This window comes from Salmo trutta, unplaced genomic scaffold (assembly GCF_901001165.1).
Source record: "Salmo trutta unplaced genomic scaffold, fSalTru1.1, whole genome shotgun sequence".
Taxonomy (NCBI): Eukaryota; Metazoa; Chordata; class Actinopteri; order Salmoniformes; family Salmonidae; genus Salmo; species Salmo trutta.
This window is the reverse complement of record NW_021823216.1, coordinates 1,376,716-1,400,740: the sequence shown is the minus strand read 5'-3', so window position 1 is coordinate 1,400,740 and position 24,025 is coordinate 1,376,716. Positions and strand designations below refer to the sequence as shown.

The following is a 24,025-nucleotide window of genomic DNA, read 5'->3' as shown; positions in this document are numbered from 1 at the left end:
CTCCTCTCATTGGTAGTTGCCACGGCACAAGCATAACAAACCCCACCCTTTCAGAATGTGTTTGTTGTTGACATACCTCATAACTTATTTTCTCTGTGTACTTTAGGATTTTTGGGGGGGAAATAAACTCCAAGTCGAATACTTTTAATTATTGTCAAACACATAAAAGCCCTTTTCAAAAGTAGGTAGCCCTATTCTTCAGCATTGTGACTGTGGGACATTTACTTTTTGGATTCAGTTACTGATGAATAAACTACATTTGTAACTTTGAAAAGGGTATTTGTTGGTGATTGTGATGGTGGAAGGATTGGTGATGACTGGTAAAGACAATACACCCCCCCCCACCACAATCCCTACTCTGCTTGTGAGTGCATTGAGTTCACAAGAATGTGTAGGACGTTTATTTAAATTAATTTACATTCATACATTTTATGTGCAGGAGGAACACGCACTTTTTCTATATATCAAACCCAGAGCACCAGACTTCATGCGTACAGAGAATATCTGACATTTTTCTCAAACTAAGAACTTCGTATATTATTTATTGAGAAGGTTTAAAGCGATCTTTCAAAAGATATGCGCCCAACGTGGGGCTCGAACCCACGACCCTGAGATTAAGAGTCTCATGCTCTACCGACTGAGCTAGCCGGGCTTGCATAACATCAGGAAACTCCCCCTTTACAAACCATGAGGCGCGAACGCTGCCTCCTTCCTGCTCTCTCTTAGAATTCACAGAGAGGGAGCTCGATCCGAGACCGATGTAATTACACGGCGTGCTCACCACTGCATTCACAAAGCTTCTGAGAGTAGGAGTGCTGATCTCCAATGAGGTTCCTCCTGACCATGTCATCTTATTCAATATAAATTTAAACGTAAAACTGATCATAGATCAGCACTGTTACTCTAAGTGGTTTTGTGAATGCAGGCCCTGATTCTAGATCAGCTGCTGGTGTAATAGGTACTCAGGTCATGGTCCTAGAAAGGGTCATCATCACTGGTAATGTTACCCTCTCAACATTCATATGATGCAATAAGGCAAAAAAAATCCATCAAGTATTTATTCCAATGCTAATTACTTTACAGCATCAGTGAATCACTTACCACAGGATTGCCGACACTTTATCAAAGCAACCATTACAAAGCACATTAATAAAGGAGTTCATCCGGTGATATTATAGGACAGTGTTATGTTTGGGGGGCTGGTGACATAACACTTTCCCTTCTTTCTCTCACCCCTACCCCATCCCTTCTCTAGTGTAGGCTTCTCTCACCCCTACCCCATCCCTTCTCTAGTGTAGGCTTCTCTCACCCCTACCCCATCCCTTCTCTAGTGTAGGCTTCTCTCACCCCTACCCCATCCCTTCTCTAGTGTAGGCTTCTCTCACCCCTACCCCATCCCTTCTCTAGTGTAGGCTTCTCTCACCCCTTCTCTCACCCCTACCCCATCCCTTCTCTAGTGTAGGCTTCTCTCACCCCTACCCCATCCCTTCTCTAGTGTAGGCTTCTCTCACCCCTTCTCTCACCCCTACCCCATCCCTTCTCTAGTGTAGGGTGTAGGCTTCTCTCACCCCTTCCCTAGTGTAGGGTGTAGGCTTCTCTCACCCCTTCCCTAGTGTAGGGTGTAGGCTTCTCTCACCCCTTCCCTAGTGTAGGGTGTAGGCTTCTCTCACCCCTTCCCTAGTGTAGGGTGTAGGCTTCTCTCACCCCTTCTCTAGTGTAGGGTGTAGGCTTCTCTCACCCCTACCCCATCCCTTCTCTAGTGTAGGGTGTAGGCTTCTCTCACCCCTACCCCATCCCTTCTCTAGTGTAGGGTGTAGGCTTCTCTCACCCCTTCTCTCACCCCTACCCCATCCCTTCTCTAGTGTAGGCTTCTCTCACCCCTACCCCATCCCTTCTCTAGTGTAGGCTTCTCTCACCCCATCCCTTCTCTAGTGTAGGCTTCTCTCACCCCTACCCCATCCCTTCTCTAGTGTAGGCTTCTCTCACCCCTACCCCATCCCTTCTCTAGTGTAGGCTTCTCTCACCCCTTCTCTCACCCCTACCCCATCCCTTCTCTAGTGTAGGCTTCTCTCACCCCTACCCCATCCCTTCTCTAGTGTAGGCTTCTCTCACCCCTACCCCATCCCTTCTCTAGTGTAGGCTTCTCTCACCCCTTCCCTTCTCTAGTGTAGGGTGTAGGCCTACTCAAGAGTATTACAAAAAGTTTAGCAAAAGATTCATTCAATCAAACAAAAAAAATGACTCTCCTATAGTCCATGCACTTAATGCATTTTAGTAAACAACTGAAATCTATATGATTAAACTAAGACCAACAAATGTATTACCATAAAGACAAACCCAGAGTTGTGAGGTGAGTTGTAGCATGGTAACTCTATTTCCTTAGACAGCAAGCTACACCATACTAGGTAAAGTATAACACATTAGTGGCACGACTTCAATACAACAAGCAAAACATGTTTGCACATTTTTTTTGGACAAAACACAAATCAGGGAAGCGTAAAGAGTTCCTTCCCTAGTGAGGCCAGAAGCTCCATGCAAAACCAGGAAGAACCAGAGCTACTATGATGGAAGAGAAGAGGTTAACGCCATTGTTGTCCAGGATAGGCTTCCCACATATCCGCTTAGTTGTCACAGACGCATAGTTAACAACCTTTCCAAGGCTTTCGTCATAACCTGGGGAAGAAGGGACATCATACATGTGTAAGAGTGGAGCAGACATTTTTTTTTAATGCCTGCAATGTTTTAAATTCAAGAAAGACACTTCAAGAACCTGCTAATACATGGATATCAAACATCTGTAAATCTTTTTTTTGGGGGGGGGGGGGGGGGGGTCAATTCAACATGAAAAACTCCAAATAAACGAATAACATAAAGTCCTTCCAGAAATTATTCAGACCCCTTGACTTTTTCCACATTTTGTTACAGTCTTATTCTAAAATGTATTAAATGAAGAAAAAAAATAATCTATCTACACACAATACCCCAAAACGACAGTGAAAACAGGTTTTTAGACATTTTTGCAAATGTATAAAAAAATAAACAGATACCTTATTTGCTATGAAACTTGAAATTGAGCTCAGATTAATCCTGTTTCCATTAATCATCCTTGACATGTTTCTACAACTTGATTGGAGTCCACATCTGGTAAATTCAATTGATTGGACATGATTTGGAAAGGAACACACCTGTCTATATAAAAGGTTCCACAGTTAACAGTGCATGTCAGAGCAAAAACCAAGCCACAAGGTCATAGGAATTGTCCGTAGAGCTCAGAGACAGGATTGTGTCAAGGCACAGATCTGGGGAAGGGTACCAAAAAATGTCTGCAGCATTGAAGGTCCCCAAGAGTTTGGAGTTTGCCAAAAGGCACCTAAAGGACTCTCAGACCATGAGAAACCAGATTCTCTGGTCTGATGAAACCAAGATTGAACTCTTTGGCATGAATGCCAAGCGTCACATCTGGAGGAAACCTGGCACCATCCCTACAGTGAAGCATGGTGGCGGCAGCATCATGATGTTGGGATATGTTTCAGTGGCAGGGACTGGGAGACTAGTCCGGATCGAGGGAAAGATGAACAGAGCAAAGTACAGAGAGATCCTTGATGAAAACCTGCTCTAGAGCGCTCAGGACCTCAGACTGGGGCGAAGGTTCACCTTCCAACAGGAGAACAACCCTAAGCACACAGCCAAGACAACGCAGGAGTGGCTTCGGGAAAAGTCTCTGAACGTCCTTTAGTGGCCCAGCCAGAGCCCGGACTTGAACCTGATCGAACATCTCTGGAGACCTAAAAAATAGCTGTGCAGCAACACTCCCCATCCAACCTGACAGAGCTGGAGAGGATCTGCAGAGAAGAATGGGAGAAACTCCCCGAATACAGGTGTGCAAAGCTTGTAGCATCATACCCCAGAAGACTCAAGGCTGTAATCGCTGCCAAAGGTGCTTCAACAAAGTACTGAGTAAAGGGTCTGAATACTTATGTAAATTAGATATATATATATATTTTTTTATATATATTTGCTCAAATTTCTACAAAACAGTTTTTGCTTTGTCATTATGGGGCATTGTGTGTAGATTGACTTAAAAAAAAAAAAAAATTTAGAATAAGGCTGTAACATAACAAAATGTGAAAAAAGACAAGGGGTCTGAATGCACTGTATATATTCTATATCTGTAGTTAGTTATGTATACTTTTCCCTGATGATAACGTGAATATCTAATCCCTGATAATAACGTGAATATCTAATCCCTGATGATAACATAACTAATCCCTGATAATAACACAACTAATCCCTGATAATAACACAACTAATTCCTGATAATAACACAACTAAACCCTGATAATAACACAACTAATCCCTGATAATAACACATTAATAACTCATTGTTGTCAGACCCACCTGAGTACTGCCAGTGTGCTCCCAGGACAGAGTCCAACATGGACCCCAATAGGCCAGCCATGGCTCCATAGACTATGATTGGCCACTGGGGATCAGCCAGGTGCAGGTCACGGACCAATAGGATCTGAGATATATAGTAAGCCACGCCCACTGCCAGGCCCCCCAGGAAGCTAGCCAGTAGACCCACTGGGGTCACTCCTCCATTGGTCCCTGTGAAAAGAACAGTTAACACCCTTTACAACATGTTGTTTTACTAGTCTCATGGGGAGGAGCATTGTTAGGAACAGGATGCAGCAAGACTACACTATTTACAGTAAGTGATTATTGAAACTGTGTCAAAGTCTGTCTCAGAGGCTAGCACTCAACACAAAACACTGCCGCCCAACGTGGGGCTCGAACCCACGACCCTGAGATTAAGAGTCTCATGCTCTACCGACTGAGCTAGCCGGGCCTGAGGGTAACTGGAATTCCCCCTGCATATAGGAATGTGAAAATGAGTCAGGAACCCCGCCCCCCTCCTAGCTTCACATCACCTGCCACAGTCAGTTACTGTTAGGCTCTTCTTACACAACACTGTCAATAGATAGACATTATTTACATTACATTTCAATGAACTGCCTCTAACCCAGTCTTTTATCCTCTTCCTCAATGTGAAAAGTTGTTGACTGAACAGTCAGTCAACAGATTATTGACTTTCTTTCCAACCAAGCCTCTGGTGTCTGACTAACCAGTGCCCCGTATATAGCCTCCTTATTGTTCTTTAAGGTTACTTTTTATTTGATTTTTTACTTTAGTTTTATTTAGTTAATATTTTCTTAACCAACAATGTAGTTCAAGAAAAAGAGTTAAGACCTTGTCATTTAGCATTTCAATGTACCTGTTGTACTCGGAGCATGTGACGAATAAAATGTGATTTGCTCACACATTCATCAGAAGAAAGACTTTGAAATCAAAAGGTAGCGCCCAACGTGGGGCTCGAACCCACGACCCTGAGATTAAGAGTCTCATGCTCTACCGACTGAGCTAGCCAGGCTTGCATCACTATAGAACACCACCCACATACAGACCTCACAGGGTCTGAACCAACCCCGCCCACTGACAGACCTCACAGGGTCTGAACCAACCCCGCCCACTGACAGACCTCACAGGGTCTGAACCAACTCTGCCCATTGACAGACCTCACAGAGCGTGAACCAACCCTGCCCATTGACAGACCTCACAGAGCGTGAAGCAACCCTGCCCATTGACAGACCTCACAGAGCGTGAAGCAACCCTGCCCATTGACAGACCTCATAGAGCGTGAACCAACCCTGCCCATTGACAGACCTCACAGAGCGTGAACCAACCCTGCCCATTGACAGACCTCACAGAGCGTGAACCAACCCTGCCCATTGACAGACCTCACAGAGCGTGAACCAACCCTGCCCATTGACAGACCTCACAGAGCGTGAACCAACCCTGCCCATTGACAGACCTCACAGAGCGTGAACCAACCCTGCCCATTGACAGACCTCACAGAGCGTGAAGCAACCCTGCCCATTGACAGACCTCATAGAGCGTGAACCAACCCTGCCCATTGACAGACCTCACAGAGCGTGAACCAACCCTGCCCATTGACAGACCTCACAGAGCGTGAACCAACCCTGCCCATTGACAGACCTCACAGAGCGTGAACCAACCCTGCCCATTGACAGACCTCACAGAACGTGAACCAACCCTGCCCATTGACAGACCTCAGGGTGTGAACCAACCCTGCCTCTTCAATTTCACCAGTCCTCTATTTCATCACCCTAGTACTTATCCCCAGGGTGATGAAGCTACACAGTCAACAAATACTGGTAATTTATGTTGCATGTGTATTAACCACTATACCTCTAAGGCTGCTTTCCCAGGCACCCATTAAGTCCTAGTCTAAAAAGCATGCCCATTTGATATTGTTCATAGGTAGTGCTTTTCAGTGGAGGACTATAATCTGTGTCCAGGAAACTAGCCCAAAGCCTCTGAGGCTCAATGGTAGCCAAATCAAAAGGTCAGCGCCCAACGTGGGGCTCGAACCCACGACCCTGAGATTAAGAGTCTCATGCTCTACCGACTGAGCTAGCCGGGCTTGTACAATCCACAACATCCCAAAATAACACAACTGTTAGACCAGGTTGGTAAATAACACAGCAGCCCAGCATGTAACAACTGTTTGACCAGGTTGGGAAATGACTAGTCTAGAGACAGTAACAACTCTCAAACATAATTACCCTCTTTCTACATACAGTCTGCAACTCAAATGGCACCCTAGTCCCTATATAGTGCACTACTTTTGACCAGGGCATTTGTGCCATTTGGACTTAGACATAGTGTGGGGCTGAAAACCATGGTCCAAAAGGTCTCATGATCCCCCCTGTTGAGAAACAGAGTCTGCCAGACGTAGCCTGAATATGCATAAATCCTTTAACTTCCTGTTAACAAGCCTCATGGCAGCATGACATGACCTTTGATCCTGTCCTATACCCTAATCCTCCACTTGTGATAGGATAAAGCACCATTAGAGCATAATAACGCCATTATAAACATTAGTTTAGTCATTACTCGTTACTTATATACAAGTGCCTTCAAAAAGTATTCAGACCCCTTGTTTTTTTTACACATTTTGTTACATTACAGCATTATTCTAATATGAATTAAATAAAAAATCCTCAGCAATCTACACATAATACCCCATAATGACAAAGTGAAAACAGGTATGTAGGAATTGTTGTACATTTATTAAAAATAAACCTTTGAATGAGTAGGTGAGTCAACTTTTGACTGGTACTGTGTATCATATATATATAGACAAATAAAATTTGATTTGTAAAGTGGTTGTTCCACTGGATATCATAAGACGAATGCACCAATTTGTAAGTCGCTCTGGATAAGAGCGTCTGCTAAATGACTTAAATGTAATGTAAATGTAATGCTCACACATTTGTCAGAAGAAAGGCTTTCAAATCAAAAGGTAGCGCCCAACGTGGGGCTCGAACCCACGACCCTGAGATTAAGAGTCTCATGCTCTACCGACTGAGCTAGCCGGGCTTGCATCACTATAGAACACCACCCATATACAGACCTCACAGGGAGTGACACAACTCTGCCCATTGACAGACCTTACAGGGTCTGAACTTTCTCTCTATATCAGTACCAGTCGAAAGTTGACACCTACTCATTCCAGGGTTTTTCTTAAGTTTTACTATTTTCTACATTGTAAAACAATAGTAAAGACCAACTATGATATAACACATATGGAATCATGTAGTATATATTTTATATTCTTCAAAGTAGCCACAATTTCCCTTGATGACAGCTTTACACACTCTTGGCATTCTCTCAACCAGCTTCATGAGGAATGATTTTACAACAGTCTTGAAGGAGTTCCCACATATGCTGAGCACTTGTTGGCTGCTTTTCCTTCACTCAGTGGTCCAACTCATCCCAAACCATCTCATTTGGGTTGAGGTCAGATGATTGTGGAGGCCAGTGACGAGGCAACTCCAGGATGCTGGCCTTCTAGGCTGAGTTGCAAAGAAAAAGCCATATCTCAGACTGGCTAAAGAAATAAAAGATTAAGATTGCGTTCTTTTGCCAAGCTTAATCTTTTACTTCTTTGGCCAGTGTTTTGCGGGTACTATTTAATGACGCTGCCAGTTGAGGACTTGTGAGGCATCTGTTTCTCAAACTAGACACACTAATGTACTTGTCCTCTTGCTCAGTTGTGCACCGGGGCCTCCCACTCCTCTTTCTATTCTGGTTAGAGCCAGTTTGCTCTGTTCTGTGAAGGGAGGAGTACACAGCGTTGTACGAGATCTTCAGTTTCTTGGAAATTTCTTGCATGCAATAGCCTTCATTTCTCAGAACAAGAATAGACTGAAGAGTTTCAGAAGAAAGGTCTTCGTTTCTGGCCATTTTGAGCCTAGTCTAAAGAAGGCCAGTTCTTTTGCTTCTTTAAATCAGCACAACAGTTTTCAGCTGTGCAATTTTCTAATAATCAATTAGCCTTTTAAAATTATAAACTTGGATTCGCTAACACAACGTGCCATTGGAACACAGGAGTGATGGTTGCTGATAATGGCCTCTGTACGCCTATGTAGATATTCCATAATAAAAATTTAAAAAACAGCTGTTTCCAGCTGTAATAGTAATTTACAACATTAACAATGTCTACACTGTATTTCGGATCAATTTGATGTTATTTTAAATGGACCAAAAAAATTCTTTAAAAAAAACAAGGACATTTCTAAGTGACCCCAAACTTTTGAACGGTAGTGTACACACACACACACACACACACACACACACGGTTTATTTCTGTATTATCAAATTAGGAGAGACAAACTTATCACACCAGTCAGAGTTATACTTAAACTTCATCTTTAATAATAAGATCTTTGCAATAGCAATGACTTAACGACTCACCATTTTCTAATGATCCGTTGAGTGGCAACACAATGGCTACTGAGATCTTTTATATCAAAGATCCACCCCCCTAGTCAACATAACAAACCACAGATCTTAGGAACAGTTCACAAAGTGAGACTTTATAAATGAGAAAGGAGTATCCCGTAGCCAGAGAGCATTCACTATAAATTATCGTTCAGTTTGGCCCCTAAGACGAGGTTGCTATCTTGTTCCTGTTACTCCTAGCACAAAAACACCAACTCATCCAATGGCATAAATCAATTGTAAACTCTAGACACTACCACAGGCCAAATGAGAGTGACTGGCGCACAGACATTGTGGAAACCAGTAACTGGTTCCCCATTAATCACACCATCCCTTCACATGGTTTAGCAGATACATTCACATATGAAGACAATGTTCCCTCCTGTCCTCTTCCCTTTCTGATATTCTGCATAGCACCAGGGACATGTAAAAGACAAGCCTGACCTCTCCCCTCTCTGGGCCCCAGGTGACTGAGCCCCAGCTGAGGGAAGAAGTGCAACTGCCAACACCAGAGTCCGAAGGGATACATTCTAATAACAAGTATATCACATTAAGCATATTATGCAGATAAGACAACTTAATTATCTATGTTACCCAACTAATTCTGATTCATCCACCACAACACACACACACACACACACACACACACACACACACACACACACACACACAATGGCCCCTTACGTAGGTGATGAGCCTGGGTGTGGTCTGACTGAGGACGGGCCCCACCTCTGATGCCCAGGTGTGTGTGTACCTGTAGGGACCTCTCTCCAGGACGTGATGAGCCTGGGTTTGGTCTGACTGAGGACGGGCCCCACCTCTGATGCCCAGGTGTCCCCCGTAGAGCAGGCCAAGGCCCCCAGCAGAGACAGACACATCCAGGAGGCTGAGTACTGCTTCCCAAAGTCCACCGGCATCTCCCCTGGACCCACCTGATTATAACCAGGACCACAATAGAAATAACCTCAGATGAGTGACAGATGTATGGTTGGCTCACTTGGCTGAGGCAGCTGTTATATGTATTCAAATATATAATTAAATTGACTGATTGATTGACCTCGATCATATAGAGCAGGGCCAGCTCTGTGGGGACACCACCGTTACAGAACACCTGCACCCAGTTCCTCTGACCACCTGGAGGGCAAAGAGGACACACATTAAAATGATAGTTCACCTCCAAATGTTTCACTTCCTTTTGACTTCACTGGGGGTGGGTTTCCTTGTTAAATAAGCTACACTTCAAAAAGGTGAACTATCCCTTTAAAGGTCAAATGACTTATGCAGGTTTTTTTTCTTTTTTTTAAAACCAGATATCACTGACTGAGGCAGACTAAGCAATCCAGTAGCAGGCTGTTGCTTACTGGAGTGTGGCCTGACTGGGGTGTGGACTGACTGAATGTCTCTAGAGAGTCATGTAGCCTAGCTGCTGGCCTAGCTGCTGGCCTAGCTGCTGGCCTAGCTGCTGGCCTAGCTGCTGGCCTAGCTGCTGGCCTAGCTGCTGGCCTAGCTGCTGGCCTAGCTGCTGGCCTAGCTGCTGTAGCTCCGTTACCTTCTTTATAGTCAGAGTCTAGCTTCTTCTTGACTTCTTCTTTCCAGCGTGTCAGCTTGGAGGAAGTGATGAAGAAAGCCAGCAGGGCAGAGAAGAAACTCATGTTGGCCATGGTGAGGATGAAGCCGACCAGCAGGGCTGTAGGGACAAGGAACAAAAGCATGAAAACAATGCAACTCAAACACACTTGCCTGATCCCAGATCTGTTTGTACTTGTTTATAACCAACTCTTTTGGCCGTTGTTATGACCACGTGTTTGTTTAACATAACAACAGCCACAGGAGCTGGCTCTAACAGATCTGGGACCAAGTTACAAACTAGGTCTAACTGCCTTTTCAGAACATCTACTCTCTCCGTATGATGTTTGAGAAAATCATGATGGAAGTGGCCATTTTAGGCCCTTTTTAGACCTACTATATATATATATATATATATATGCCTCCTGTAAGACCCTATGATCTGTGAACTGTACACGATACAGACATCTTGTTGTCAATATACTCCTTATAGTGTGCCATATGGAGTATGTCTTGATTATGAAATACATTCTTTTTTTTACATTAATTTATTCAACATTAAATATTCATATGAATATCTGAAAAGTAACTTTTTTGATTTAGTTCATTTTAAGACATTGTTTGGAACAATATACTCTACAAATACATCACATTACTAGAGTGGGCTCTCTGCTAATTTAAGTTATGATACATTTTATGAACACCACTAACACAGTGAATGGGAAAATGGATTCAAAAAGAACTCCCTCTGCTGGTGATTTGCTGAATGTGCAATCATGTGATTGGTTAATGACCTATAAAATGTACATTTCTATGTATAAAATGGGTCATATCTTAAAGTACCGGAGAACCCACTTTGAAATTTGACATCTTTGAAGAGTATATTGTTGAATTAATATTCATATTTTTTTATGTTGGGTAAAGTAAATGTGATAACATTTATTTCTGAATCTAGCTGTACTCCATATTTGAGTGCACACTATAATGAGTATATTGACTCCAAGATGGTCTGTATCATGTACAGTTCAAGGATCATAGGGTCTTACAGAAGGCATGTATAGGTTTAAAAAGAGCCTAAAATTACCACTACCCTCATGATTTTCTCAAAAATAGTTTGTGATACAAATGTCAAAAGACCCTTCCTCACAGTTTCTATGTGAGAATTGCCAGAACAATCTGCTAAACCAAAGATATTTCTGGAATGTACCAATTAGCACATGAATAAACTGCTTTAGTCAGTTGAATAATGTGACTCAGCACAGACCCCGATTAAAAGAATGGTGACTAATTAATTTCTCTCAGATCCAGATCACTACATCACGAGGACTGCTGATGGCCTGGCTAATATGTGACTGACGTCAGGGGCAACCACTCTTCTCACACGCGTACGCCTGGGGCTGCTGGAACTGTGTGGAATGCATCTTAGAATGAATAATAGCATTAAACACCCAACAGAGACTCCTAAGGTTAAAGTGATACTTGGGATTTTGGCAATGAGGCCCTTTATTTACTTCCCCAGAGTCCGATGAACTCTCGGATAACATTATTATGTCTCTGTGTCCAGTATAAAGGAAGTTAGATGTAGATAGCACATTGCCTGGAAGTATATGTGTGATGCTAGTTAGCGTTGGCTCACGAAACTACATGTAACTTCCTTTATACTGGACACGGAGACATAAAAATGGTTCATCTGACTCTGGGGAAGTAGATCAAAGAGCCTCATTGCCAAAATCCCAAAGTACCTCTTTAATAGTTTTCTCCCCTAATAATTTGTTGGGTGAGTTTGAGACTTGATGGATCAATATGAATTAATATATATATATTTTTTTTTGGAAGAAAACATTAATGATATTTTTAAGGATGTTTAAAAAAATATATGCTCCATTTCTGCTTGATGTTTCTTTGTTTCCATGCTGCCTGCTGCAAATCATTCACTTTATCAAATCAGTCTTTGCTTTTGAAATGCCAATCTTTATCTGGTTGGCATTTCATATTCAAAATAACTAATTAATGTGGAAACCTTGTCCTATCTTTAATCATGTTCATCCCCTGTTTGTTTCATCAACAAAGCATGTACAAAATAGTATTATGCAGTACCAGTCAAAAGTTAAGACTATGAAATAATACATATGGAATCATGTAGTAACCAAAAAAGTGTTAAATCAAAATATGTTTTATATTTGAGATTCTTCAAAGTAGCCACCCTTTGCCTTGATGACAGCTTTGCACATTCTTGGGATTCTCTCAACCAGCTTCATGAGGTAGTCACCTGGAATCCATTTCAATTAACAGGTGTACCTTGTTAAAAGTTAATATTTGGAATTCATTTTTTTCTTAATGCCTTTGAGCCAATCAAATGACAGTCCATCATTACTTTAAGGCATGAAGGTCAGTCAATCTGGAAAATGTCAAGAACTTTGAAAGTTTCTTCAAGCGCAGTCGAAAAACCATCAAGCGCTATGATGAAACTGGCTCTCATGAGGACCGCCACAGGAAAGGAAGACCCAGAGTTACCTCTGCTGCAGAGGATAAGTTCATTAGAGTTACCAGCCTCAGAAATGGCTTCCCAAATAAATGCTTCAGAGTTTAAGTAAAAGAGACATCAACTGTGTGAATCAGGCCTTCTTGGTCGAATTGCTGCAAAGAAACCAGTACTAAAGGACACCAATAAGAAGAAGAGACTTGCTTGGGCCAAGAAACACGAGCAATGGACATTAGACCGGTGGAAATCTGTCCTTTGGTCTGATCAGTCCAAATTTGAGATTTTTGGTTCCAACCTCCGTGTCTTTGAGACGCAGAGTAGGTGAACAGATGATCTCTGCATGTGTGGTTCCCACGTGATGCATGGAGGTGGTGGTGTGATGGTGCTTTGCTGGTGACACTGTTGGTGATTTATTTAGAATTTAAGGCACACTTAACCAGCATGGCTACCACAGCATTATACAGCGATACGCCATCCCATCTGGTTTGCACTTAGTGGGACTATCATTTGTTTTTCAACAGGACAATGACCCAACACACTTCCAGGCTGTGTAAGGGCTATTTGACCAAGGAGTGATGGAGTACTGCATCAGATGACCTGACCTCCACAATCACCCGAACTCAATCCAATTGAGATGGCTTGGGATGAGTTGAACCGCATAGTGAAGGAAAAGCAGCCAACAAGTGCTCAGCGATACGCCATCTCATCTGGTTTGCGCTTAGTGGGACTATCATTTGTTTTTCAACAGGACAATGACCCAACACACTTCCAGGCTGTGTAAGGGCTATTTGACCAAGGAGTGATGGAGTACTGCATCAATCACCCGAACTCAATCCAATTGAGATGGCTTGGGATGAGTTGAACCGCAGAGTGAAGGAAAAGCAGCCAACAAGTGCTCAGCGTATGTGGGAACTCTTTCAAGACTGCTGGAAAAGCATTCTAGGTGAAGCTGGTTGAGAGAATGCCAAGAGTGTGTGTAACAGTGTAGGTTCCGTCCCTCTCTTCGCCCCTTCCTGGGATCGAACCAGGGACCCTTGCACACAACAACTGACACCCCACGAAGCATCGTTACCCATCGCGCCACAAAAGCCGCGGGGACGCAAGGGGAAACCCTACTTCAAGTCTCAGAGCGAGTGACGTCACTGATTGAAACGCTATTAGCGCGCACCACCGCTAACTAACTAGCCATTTCACATCGGTTACATGTGCAAAGCTGTCATCAAGACACAGGGTGGCTACTTTGAAGAATCTAAAATATATTTAAATTTGTTTAACACTTTTTTGGTTACTACATGATTCCATATGTGTTATTTTATAGTTTTGATGTATTCACTATTATTCTACGATGTAGAAAATAGTAAAAATAAAGAAAAACCCTGGAATGAGGTGTCCAAACTTTTGACTAGTACTGTATACTTAATAGTATTATATAGTGCATTCGGAAAGTATTCAGACCCCTTGACTTATTCCACATTATCCTAAAATGGATTTAAACATTTTAAATCTACACACATTACCCCATAATCACAAAGTGAAAACAGGTTTAGAATTTTTGCAAATTAATACTTTTTGTATTTATTTTGAATAACTTATTTACATATTCAAACCACTGTAAAAAGTACATGACAGCCCTCTCAGAGTTTGCCAAAAGGCACCTAAAGACTCTCAGACCATGAACAACAAGATTCTCTAGTCTGATGGAACCAAGATTGAACACTTTGGCCTGAATGTCAAGCGTCACGTCTGGAGGAAACCTGGCACCATCCCTACAGTGAAGCATGGTGGTGGCAGCATCATGCTGTGGGGATGTTTTTTAGCATCAGGGACTGGGAGACTAGTCAGGATTGAGGGAAAGATGAACGGCGCAAAGTACAGAGAGATCCTTGAAGAAAACCACTCTGGAGTGCTTACAACCTCAGACTGAGGTGAAGGTTCACCTTCCAACAGGACAACGCAGGAGTGGCTTTGGGACAAGTCTCTGAATGTCCTTGAGTGGCCCATCCAAAGTCCGGACTTTAACCCGATCGAACATCTCTGGAGAGGCCTGAAAATAGCTGTGCAGCTTGAGAGGATCTGCAGAGAAGAATGGGATAAACTCCCCAAATACAGGTGTGCCAAGCTTGGAGTGTCATACCCAAGAAGACTTTAGGCTGTAATCGCTGCCAAAGCTTTAACAAAGTACTCAGTAAAAGGTCTGAATAACTATGTAAATATGATGTTTTTTAAAGTAACAAAATGTGGAAAATCAAGGGGTCTGAATACTTTCTGAATGCACTGTAGATACTGAATAGTATTATACAGTAGATATAGAGATATTGAATATTATCATACAGTACATATAGATACTGAATAGTATTATACAGTGGATATAGATATCATAAAATGAGAGGTACAGTATGTATAATTGGAATTTAATACAAATACTCTCACACTATATAAAAAGTATTTATTAATTGACCTAATCAAGAGTAGCAGTAGTAGTAGATCATGTGGTCTTACCTCTCCAATGGAGGAGAGGGTAGCTCCTATCAGCTGTTGTAGTACTAGTAGTAATAGTATATAATGTGGTCTTACCTCGCCAATGGAGGAGAGGGTAGCTCCTATCAGCTGTTGTAGTACTAGTAGTAATAGTATATAATGTGGTCTTACCTCTCCAAGGGAGGAGAGGGTAGCTCCTATCAGCTGTTGTAGTACTAGTAGTAATAGTATATAATGTGGTCTTACCTCTCCAATGGAGGAGAGGGTTGCTCCTATCAGCTGTTGTAGTACTAGTAGTAATAGTATATAATGTGGTCTTACCTCTCCAATGGAGGAGAGGGTTGCTCCTATCAGCTGTTGTAGTACTAGTAGTAATAGTATATAATGTGGTCTTACCTCTCCAATGGAGGAGGGGGTAGCTCCTATCAGCTGTTGTTGTCGTGGTGGTAGTAGTAGTAACAATCATTTTTATGGGAGGATCATTTGAGGAGAATATTTATTTGACCCAGACAATTAGTAACAGCATCATGATGATCTGTTTAACATGATGACATCACAGGTGAAAGAAACCGATGACTGATCATAACAGAAACCAGTATTGAATCACAGTCTGATTTGACAAACAAAAGCTGAACATGCCAGTGCTTCTCCTATATTCATTTAGCAGCGGCGGGCCGCCACATCAAAAAATATTAATATGGCAAAAACGTTTTCAGTGTGAACTTAAAAACGACTAAAACCATATATAAAGTATGTAGAAAAGATAATGGAGCTATATCTTTAAAAAAAAGAATCTTTGAGAACTAACCATCACCAAAATAAAAACTAGACAGTCAGAGAATCTAAAATGTAAAAAATGGCATGGCATGGGGCCCCAATAGATTTGTTTTAAGAACGTTGTAGTTATACGGCATAAGCCATGGCAAAATGTGTAGAATTGCAGGAAATGATCTTTAGAAAAAAATACAAAACATTCTCAGCCCCATGAAAGTGTATAATTGCAAGAAACTCTTTAAAAACTGTGGCCACGGCCACTACCACACCCTGAAGTATTATTACCTACTAGCTACAGTGTATTGTTGTTGCGTTTTAGATTTAAGTTTGTTCGTGTTGGGTTTGTTCTTTCAGCCGTTTCTGCGTTGTTTCTCAGTAGACAGGGGCAATAAGTTGTCAGGTACAGGTTTTTGAACTTAGTGCTGCTTAAGCAGTACACAATTGGGTCCACTAGACAATCCATGTGGGAAAAAACTATGAAACCATCATAGACCTGAATAGCTATATTCTCAGCATTCTGTAAATCCATGGCTCTGACAATCAACAGAACAATTCTAGCTATGGTACAAGGCAGGAAACAGAAAGAAAAGACCAGCATGACAGAGGTGACCAGAAACACTGCTCGACGCAGCTTGGTCCTGTCACCTACTGTCTTCTTTTTGAGTCTGTTGACAATGCGGACCGTGCAGTACACCAACACAAAGAAAGGGATGAGAATCTGGGTGAAAAACACAACCTCTCTCAGAGTGTCAGTGACGTCCCCATGACTGCCACAGCAACCAGTCTTCAGCATGGTGGGGATCGTCAAAGGGAGCAGTACTAGCCAGATGATGACAGATATATGAGGGGACTTTTTGAGGACAAAGTCCTTGTTCCCAGGATGAACCACGTTGAAGTAGCGATCAAGTGAAATCACAGCCAGGAAGCCGATACTGGCACCTCGGTTCAGAAACAGCATGAAGAGCATGGCTTTGCAGATGCTTCCGTCCATACTCTGCCGCTCTCCGTGAAGAAAATTGTACGCGTTCACTGGCAAACAGCCCAGCAGAAGAAGGTCAGCCAACACGAGATTGAACAGGAAAAGGTTGTTGGAGTTCCGTTTCCAGAACTCCAGCTTGAAGATGAAGAGGTAAAGCACTGAGAGGTTAAGAGGCACAGCCAGGGTGAACTCCACAATCATCACAGAGGCGTAAAATGTGTACAAGGGCAGATTATCTGCTGTGCAGTTATCATTCAGAAGATCCTCTTCCATAATATGAACTGTCAAAACCTGTCCCTTTTACAGTCAAAGTCTGATCCTGTCCGAATCCTTAAGAAGGAAAAGCAGTCCTCTAGAGTCCTCAACGCCAAGTGAGTCTGTTTAAGGGAAGGGAAGCAAGCTCCTATTCCGTGTGCAGACTTGGTGAAACTGAAGGACTGTACTTCAGTCTGGAAGTAATTCCCCCCAGGCAGCAGTTGTAAATTGTTCAGACTTGTTGGTTGAGCACCTTCCATTCCTGAGTAGGCGAGTCACCACAGGACCAATAAATAAGCAGCTGGTCCCATGAGGGATTGAGGATATAGTGGAAGACATTGCATCAACACAGTCTTCAGGTAGCCTAGTGGTTAGAGTGTTGGGCCAGTAACCGAAAGGTTGCTGGATCGAATCCCCAAGCTGACAAGGTAAAAATCTGTTGTTCTGCCCCTGAACAGGCCGTCATTGTAAATAATATTTTTTTCTTAACTGACTTGCCTAGTTAAATATCTGTATATACAGTGGGGGGAAAAAAGTATTTGATCCCCTGCTGATTTTGTACGTTTGCCCACTTACAAAGAAATTATCAGTCTATAATTTTAATGGTAGGTTTATTTGAACAGTGATAGACAGAATAACAACAAAAAATATCCAGAAAAACGCATGTCAAAAATGTTATAAAATGATTTGCATTTTAATGAGGGAAATAAGTATTTGACCCCTCTGCAAAACATGACTTAGTACTTGGTGGCAAAACCCTTGTTGGCAATCACAGAGGTCAGACGTTTCTTGTAGTTGGCCACCAGGTTTGCACACATCTCAGGAGGGATTTTGTCCCACTCCTCTTTGCAGATCTTCTCCAAGTCATTAAGGTTTCGAGGCTGACGTTTGGCAACTCGAACCTTCAGCTCCCTGCACAGATTTTCTATGGGATTAAGGTCTGGAGACTGGCTAGGCCACTCCAGGACCTTAATGTGCTTCTTCTTGAGCCACTCCTTTGTTGCCTTAGCCGTGTGTTTTGGGTCATTGTCATGCTGGAATACCCATCCACGACCCATTTTCAATGCCCTGGCTGAGGGAAGGAGGTTCTCACCCAAGATTTGACGGTACATGGCCCCATCCATCGTCACTTTGATGCGGTGAAGTTGTCCTGTCCCCTTAGCAGAAAAACACCCCCAAAGCATAATGTTTCCACCTCCATGTTTGACGGTGGGGATGGTATTCTTGGGGTCATAGGCAGCATTCCTCCTCCTCCTCCAAACACGGCGAGTTGAGTTGATGTCAAAGAGCTCCATTTTGGTCTCATCTGACCACAACACTTTCACCAGTTGTCCTCTGAATCATTCAGATGTTCATTGGCAAACTTCAGACGGGCATGTATATCTATTCTTGAGCAGGGGGATCTTGCGGGCGCTGCAGGATTTCAGTCCTTCACATCGTAGTGTGTTACCAATTGTTTTCTTGGTGACTATGGTCCCAGCTGCCTTGAGATCATTGTCAAGATCCTCCCGTGTAGTTCTGGGCTGATTCCTCACCGTTCTCATGATCATTGCAACTCCACGAGGTGAGATCTTGCATGGAGCCCCAGGCCGAGGGATATTGCCAGTTCTTTTGTGTTTCTTCCATTTGCGAATAATCGCACCAAATGTGCGATTGTCACCTTCTCACCAAGCTGCTTGGCGATGGTCTTGTAGCCCATTCCAGCCTTGTGTAGGTCTACAATCTTGTCCCTGACATCCTTGGAGAGCTCTTTGGTCTTGGCCATGGTGGAGAGTTTGGAATCTGATTGATTGATTGCTTCTGTGGACAGGTGTCTTTTATACAGGTAACAAGCTGAGATTACGATCACTCCCTTTAAGGGTGTGCTCCTAATCTCAGCTCGTTACCTGTATAAAAGACACCTGGGAGCCAGAAATCTTTCTGATTGAGAGGGGGTACTTATTATACTTATTTCCCTCATTAAAATGCAAATCAATTTATAACATTTCTGACATGCGTTTTTCTAGATATTTTTGTTGTTATTTTGTCTCTCACTGTTCAAATAAACCTACCATTAAAATTATAGACTGATCCTTTCTTTGTCAGTGGGCAAACGTACAAAATCAGCAGGGGATCAAATACTTTTTTCCCCCACTGTAAGTGACCTTTTTCCTTTGCTACATATTTTCTTGTAAGTCCCTGCTGAATTCCTATATGAAGTAGGCCTAAGTAAGTGCAGGGGCGTGCTTCTGGTTACACAACACATCCGTGGGAATTAAAATGTAGTTGAGGCTGTCATAACACGTTTTGATTGATTAAACACACAGAACTACAAGGTGAAGACACGGGCAGTTCTTAGCTGGAAGTCATAGAATACATCATGAGCAGGAATCTTTTATTTTGATTCATTGATTTATGTTCTAATGTTTGTTTACCTCCCAGGGCTCCGCTGTGGTCCAGACTCCTCTTCTTCAGGGCCCGTGTGGTGAGAGTCAGAGGAACCAGGATGGAGAACAACCATCGCCATGGAGACACCGGCTGGAGAGTGCCTGGAATGACAGAAGGTCCAGGACTCAGTAATACACACACGCACGCATTGAATTAAGTTATAGCTCTAGATAATATTCAGTGTTTCATCAAGCAGTGCTTCATCCTCTTTAACAAACATCTACTACTGAAACCATCTCTCCTTGTCGATATTCTGGAATGAGGTGAATAGAAGCCTCTCTCTTTTAGGCAGGGGGGCAACAGAACTAGGCGGGGGGGGGAGCAACAGAGCTAGGGAGGGGGGCCCATCTTGCTTATATAGTGTTGAGAGAAAGTTTGCACCCTTTAGCATTGTCTCTATTTCTGCAACAACAAAAAAAAGGGTAACGGTGAGAGCATGTGAGCATGTTCTGCAGCCTCTAAACTTCTCACTCATCCGTATTCATGATTCATTCCTGGTTTTTTTTCTTAATCATGGCACTATCAGGAATAATTTAGAAGTGTTCTGAAACATCTTCTATTCTTACTTATATATGGGACCAAATACTAAGCTTTTGACTACTTTAATCCACTTTGAGCTCATTAATCTAGAGATTCACATACTTTTTCCCCACAAAGAAATGTAATGTTGGATCAATTTCTCAATAAAGAAATTCTAAAGTACAATTGTTTTTGTGTTATTTGTTTAATCAGATTAACTTAATCTATTATTATGAGTAGGATTTACATGAAGATCTGATTTAGGTAACATTTATTCTGAAAAAATAATATTTTAAAGGGTTAACAAACTTTTTATAAACCAACAATGGTAGGGGAAACACTGGACATAACTGACAAGGTGTGTGTGAGCATGTGCACACACACGCAAGTGTGTCTTACCATAATATGTGCTGGCTGTGATGGAAATGATCCAGAAGAAGAGGGAGATGGCCATGGTGGCACACAACACGATCATATCAGTCATCATCTTGAGATATTCTTTCATTGGTATCTCATCCTCAAAAATCATTGTGGAAGAAGGGAATAGAACCTGTGGAAGTCATCGACATTACCTCAGGCACTTGTTTAGTTATATGACAGATGGCTTACAGGGGACAGTTAGTAGCCTGGTCCAAGGTCTGTTTGTACTGTCTTGCCAACTCCTGTGGGCACATTGACACACCAGGCAGGTCTGGGACCCGGCTAGTCTGGGCAGACGCTGGTGGGCTTTATGGATCTCCATCATAAACCCACTAACAGCTGCCCAGGCTAGGTAGGACCAGGCCATTACTCCTAAAAACGTAAGGCTGACCGGACAGCATCACATATCGTTAGCCAACTAGCTAGCTAACGTTAGATGTCTACTGGTGTGGAACTAGCAGCTAGCTAGCAAGCTAATAAGTCGGAAAGTGGGCTAAAGAAAATAGGGTAAAGGTTGCACCTGAAGTAGCCGAAGCCATGGCTTGTGTATCCTGCTTCTTCATTGTGGGGAAGTGCCAAAACAACTATCTAATGTAACTTGTCCCTATAAGATAACTTAGCGAGATGAGACGATTCACAGCTGTCACAGTACTGTAGCGTCGTCAGATTTCAAAACACAGGATTCGTTGTTCATCTTCTGTGGATGTTTTATGGCGGTTGGGAACCAACTTTAAGGTGCATTACCGCCTCTAACTGGACTGGAGTGTGGACCAGAGACAGGGAACGTCTAAATCCTACCCAATTTTCTCAACTCCTTAAGAAAACGGAATGCATAATGAAATACTACATTCCCTTATGATTTCCCCAGCAGTTCACTTTCATTGTTGACTGAGAACCGGATGTGGATTTAAAGAAATACATGCGTATTTCCGCTAATCTGTCAGATTAAAGCTTCAGTGCTCATATTTCACAAAAATTAATTATTCACCAAACACAAATCTATCAATACGTTTGAGTAATAAATACAAAATCAAATATATTATTCAGCGTTTATGTGATTTTTTTCACTATTAGGATATCCATGTATTACTTACATACATTTAATCATCATGCATTTCTGGGGCCTCACGTATCAACCATGTGCAGGCACAAATCTGTGCATAAACCATGCGTGGGATCATTTCCACGCAAAGTGTGAGATTTATCAATATGAACGTTTGCTTGAGAGTGACAGTAAATTTACGCACAGCCATAAACATGCGTAGGCACAGTGCCAAGTGGTGGGATAAGGGAACTGCTTGTCAAGCCTGTGGAAAATATATGTTGAAAATGTGTGAAATTGTTCTGAGTAATAATTACATCAATTTTCGATTGAATTGTATTTCAATTGTGAATTCATGCAAGACATATTGACAGGCTATACATACTTTTACCACATCAGTGCATTTGTTATGATAATAATCCATGTACTGTACAGTAATTTGTTAAATTAGAGGCAAGTGTTAAAGTTAAACCATTATAGAAATACTATAAAAGACTGAGATAATGTAAATCAAATGAGAGATGGCTGATCATGCGCTGTTAGAAGATCTGGCACACGCTTCATTTCGCAGAGCGCGTTTTTAGAGACCGTTGGTACTGTTTTCCAGAAAGTACAGATTGGTTTATCAGATCTCGTTCCCCAAAGAATTTGTTCTTAACTGACTTGCCTAGTTAAATAAAGGTTAATATATATATATTTATATATATACTGACTTGCCTAGTTAAATAAAGGTTAATATATATATATTAACCTTTATTTAACTAGGCAAGTCAGTTAAGAACAAATTCTATATATATATATATATATATATAAACAAATCACACTTTTTCTATGCTTAGGAACATTCTACATTCCGTTCATAAGTAGTATTTTAGAATAGTTTCTAGCAATATTGATAAATGAGGCCCCTGACATTTTATAGAGTGTAAGCCAGGCATGTTTTATTATAGTGGCTAGCGTAGCACACGGAGATGTGTGGAACTTACTCCTTACCCTAGGTGTCCCGCTTGCATCGCGTCATTAGCTAGCTTTACCTCAACACGTTTAATGGAAGACAGTCGTGTGTGCTGTAAGGGCTGAGGTCCCGAGTTCGCGCCAGGTATGGACCGAATCGGGAGGAAGTGGTACTCGCTAAGCAAGTAGCGTGACAACTTTTACACTAGCCTATTTAAATGTTTAATATACTTACATACAATGAATTAACCTGTGTGTCAATATAAAAGTAGTCATTAGCAGGCATTGGCTATTACTGCAATCTCATAAAACTATCAACTTTCAGTTCCAGGGAGTAGAGTGGTCTTCTGTTAAAATAAAAGCTAAAATAAAAGCTAAACATAACACTCTTTCTTTACAAACAAACTCACCACCAATAGTTTACCATCAAAGTACACTAGTGTGTACACTATAAAGCATTATGGTTAAAAGCCCTTGTTACCTACCCAATTGTAACGAAATTGTCTGCTGGTCGAAAATCCTCTATCACTACCTTCTGAAATCAAACAGTCATGATGACTTTTTAGAGCGGACTTGGATTCACCATGAATCAAAAAGCATGTCAAATAATTTGTAGTATGACGTGATATCAAGAAGCCCCCGCCACTGACTGAGGACTCTTTGATTGAACCCTGTAATACCAGGAAACTCCATAACTGTTTTCCTGTAATACCAGGAAACTCCATAGCTGTTTTCCTGTAATACCAGGAAAACGGCTTCACAGTGGTGTGTTGGTTCCAACAGTTCAACCACACGGACATTATCTCAGAAGTATGTAGTTCAAATATTTATTAGTTCCAATTATTATTTTCAATGTTCCCTGCCTTCTAGAAAAACGAACTGAAAGACATACATTATATTTATATACATTCATAGAGGGTTTAGACCGTATCGACGTCAGAGTAATAACCACGTCTGTTCTGTGGGACATCTGTGGGGGAAATTCTTGCAGAATCCCCCAGCATGAATTAATGAATAGGCCTATCAGGTTTGCAAATCCCCCTGATAAAGCCCCAGGCTGGACATACTAATTAAGTTATAGGCCTATCAAGTTTCAAAACCCTCGATAAACCCCAAGGCTGGACCGAGACTAACTAATGAATAGGCCTATCAGAGTTACAAAACACCCAATAAAACCCCAGGCTGGGCCTAGACAGTAGTGGACTATTTCAGGAGTAGAACAGGATACCTGTAGTTACAATATCCGCCCAGTAGAGGGGGA

At 42.1% G+C, this 24,025-nt stretch overlaps 3 protein-coding genes and 5 non-coding genes across 11 annotated transcripts in view; all 8 read right to left on the bottom strand.

Annotated features, from left to right (window-relative positions):
- LOC115189705 (uncharacterized protein RP612) overlaps positions 1–24,025 on the bottom strand; it is a 579,758-nt gene that overhangs the window by 46,253 nt on the left and 509,480 nt on the right. The window lies entirely within an intron of this gene.
- Positions 580–652, bottom strand: trnak-cuu (transfer RNA lysine (anticodon CUU)). Its single transcript has one exon. It is a non-coding gene; the product is annotated as a tRNA-Lys (tRNA).
- On the bottom strand, positions 2,252–23,354 carry LOC115189704 (transmembrane protein 19). Of its 2 annotated transcripts, none has more exons than XM_029748244.1 (8): positions 23,250–23,354; positions 20,748–20,898; positions 19,817–19,930; positions 10,418–10,555; positions 9,926–10,002; positions 9,623–9,800; positions 4,399–4,608; positions 2,252–2,673 (listed from the first exon to the last, which is right to left on the bottom strand). In XM_029748244.1, exons 2-8 carry the CDS (start codon positions 20,875–20,877, stop codon positions 2,513–2,515), a joined length of 1,008 nt encoding a protein of 335 aa, XP_029604104.1. In that variant the 5' UTR covers positions 20,878–20,898; positions 23,250–23,354; the 3' UTR covers positions 2,252–2,512. The 2 variants fall into 2 exon arrangements, with proteins under 2 accessions (XP_029604104.1, XP_029604105.1); XM_029748245.1 differs by lacking the exon at positions 23,250–23,354 and adding an exon at positions 21,289–21,684.
- Positions 4,777–4,849, bottom strand: trnak-cuu (transfer RNA lysine (anticodon CUU)). Its single transcript has one exon. It is a non-coding gene; the product is annotated as a tRNA-Lys (tRNA).
- Positions 5,359–5,431, bottom strand: trnak-cuu (transfer RNA lysine (anticodon CUU)). The gene has a single exon. It is a non-coding gene; the product is annotated as a tRNA-Lys (tRNA).
- trnak-cuu (transfer RNA lysine (anticodon CUU)) lies at positions 6,433–6,505 on the bottom strand. Its single transcript has one exon. It is a non-coding gene; the product is annotated as a tRNA-Lys (tRNA).
- Positions 7,392–7,464, bottom strand: trnak-cuu (transfer RNA lysine (anticodon CUU)). The gene has a single exon. It is a non-coding gene; the product is annotated as a tRNA-Lys (tRNA).
- On the bottom strand, positions 15,874–17,648 carry LOC115189709 (hydroxycarboxylic acid receptor 2-like). Its single transcript, XM_029748253.1, has one exon. The coding sequence runs from the start codon at positions 17,418–17,420 to the stop codon at positions 16,461–16,463; it is 960 nt and encodes a 319-aa protein (XP_029604113.1). The 5' UTR covers positions 17,421–17,648; the 3' UTR covers positions 15,874–16,460.

Bases quoted from the DNA above. Each gene is read 5' to 3' on its own strand.
- LOC115189709 (XM_029748253.1), bottom strand. From the start codon at position 17,420: ATGGAAGAGGATCTTCTGAATGATAACTGCACAGCAGATAATCTGCCC.
- LOC115189704 (XM_029748244.1), bottom strand. From the start codon at position 20,877: ATGATTTTTGAGGATGAGATACCAATGAAAGAATATCTCAAGATGATG. The intron at 19,931-20,747 runs GTAAGACACACT...CTGTCATTCCAG, and splicing joins CACAGCCAGCACATATTATG to GCACTCTCCAGCCGGTGTCT. The intron at 10,556-19,816 runs GTAAACAAACAT...TTGTCCCTACAG, and splicing joins CCACAGCGGAGCCCTGGGAG to CCCTGCTGGTCGGCTTCATC.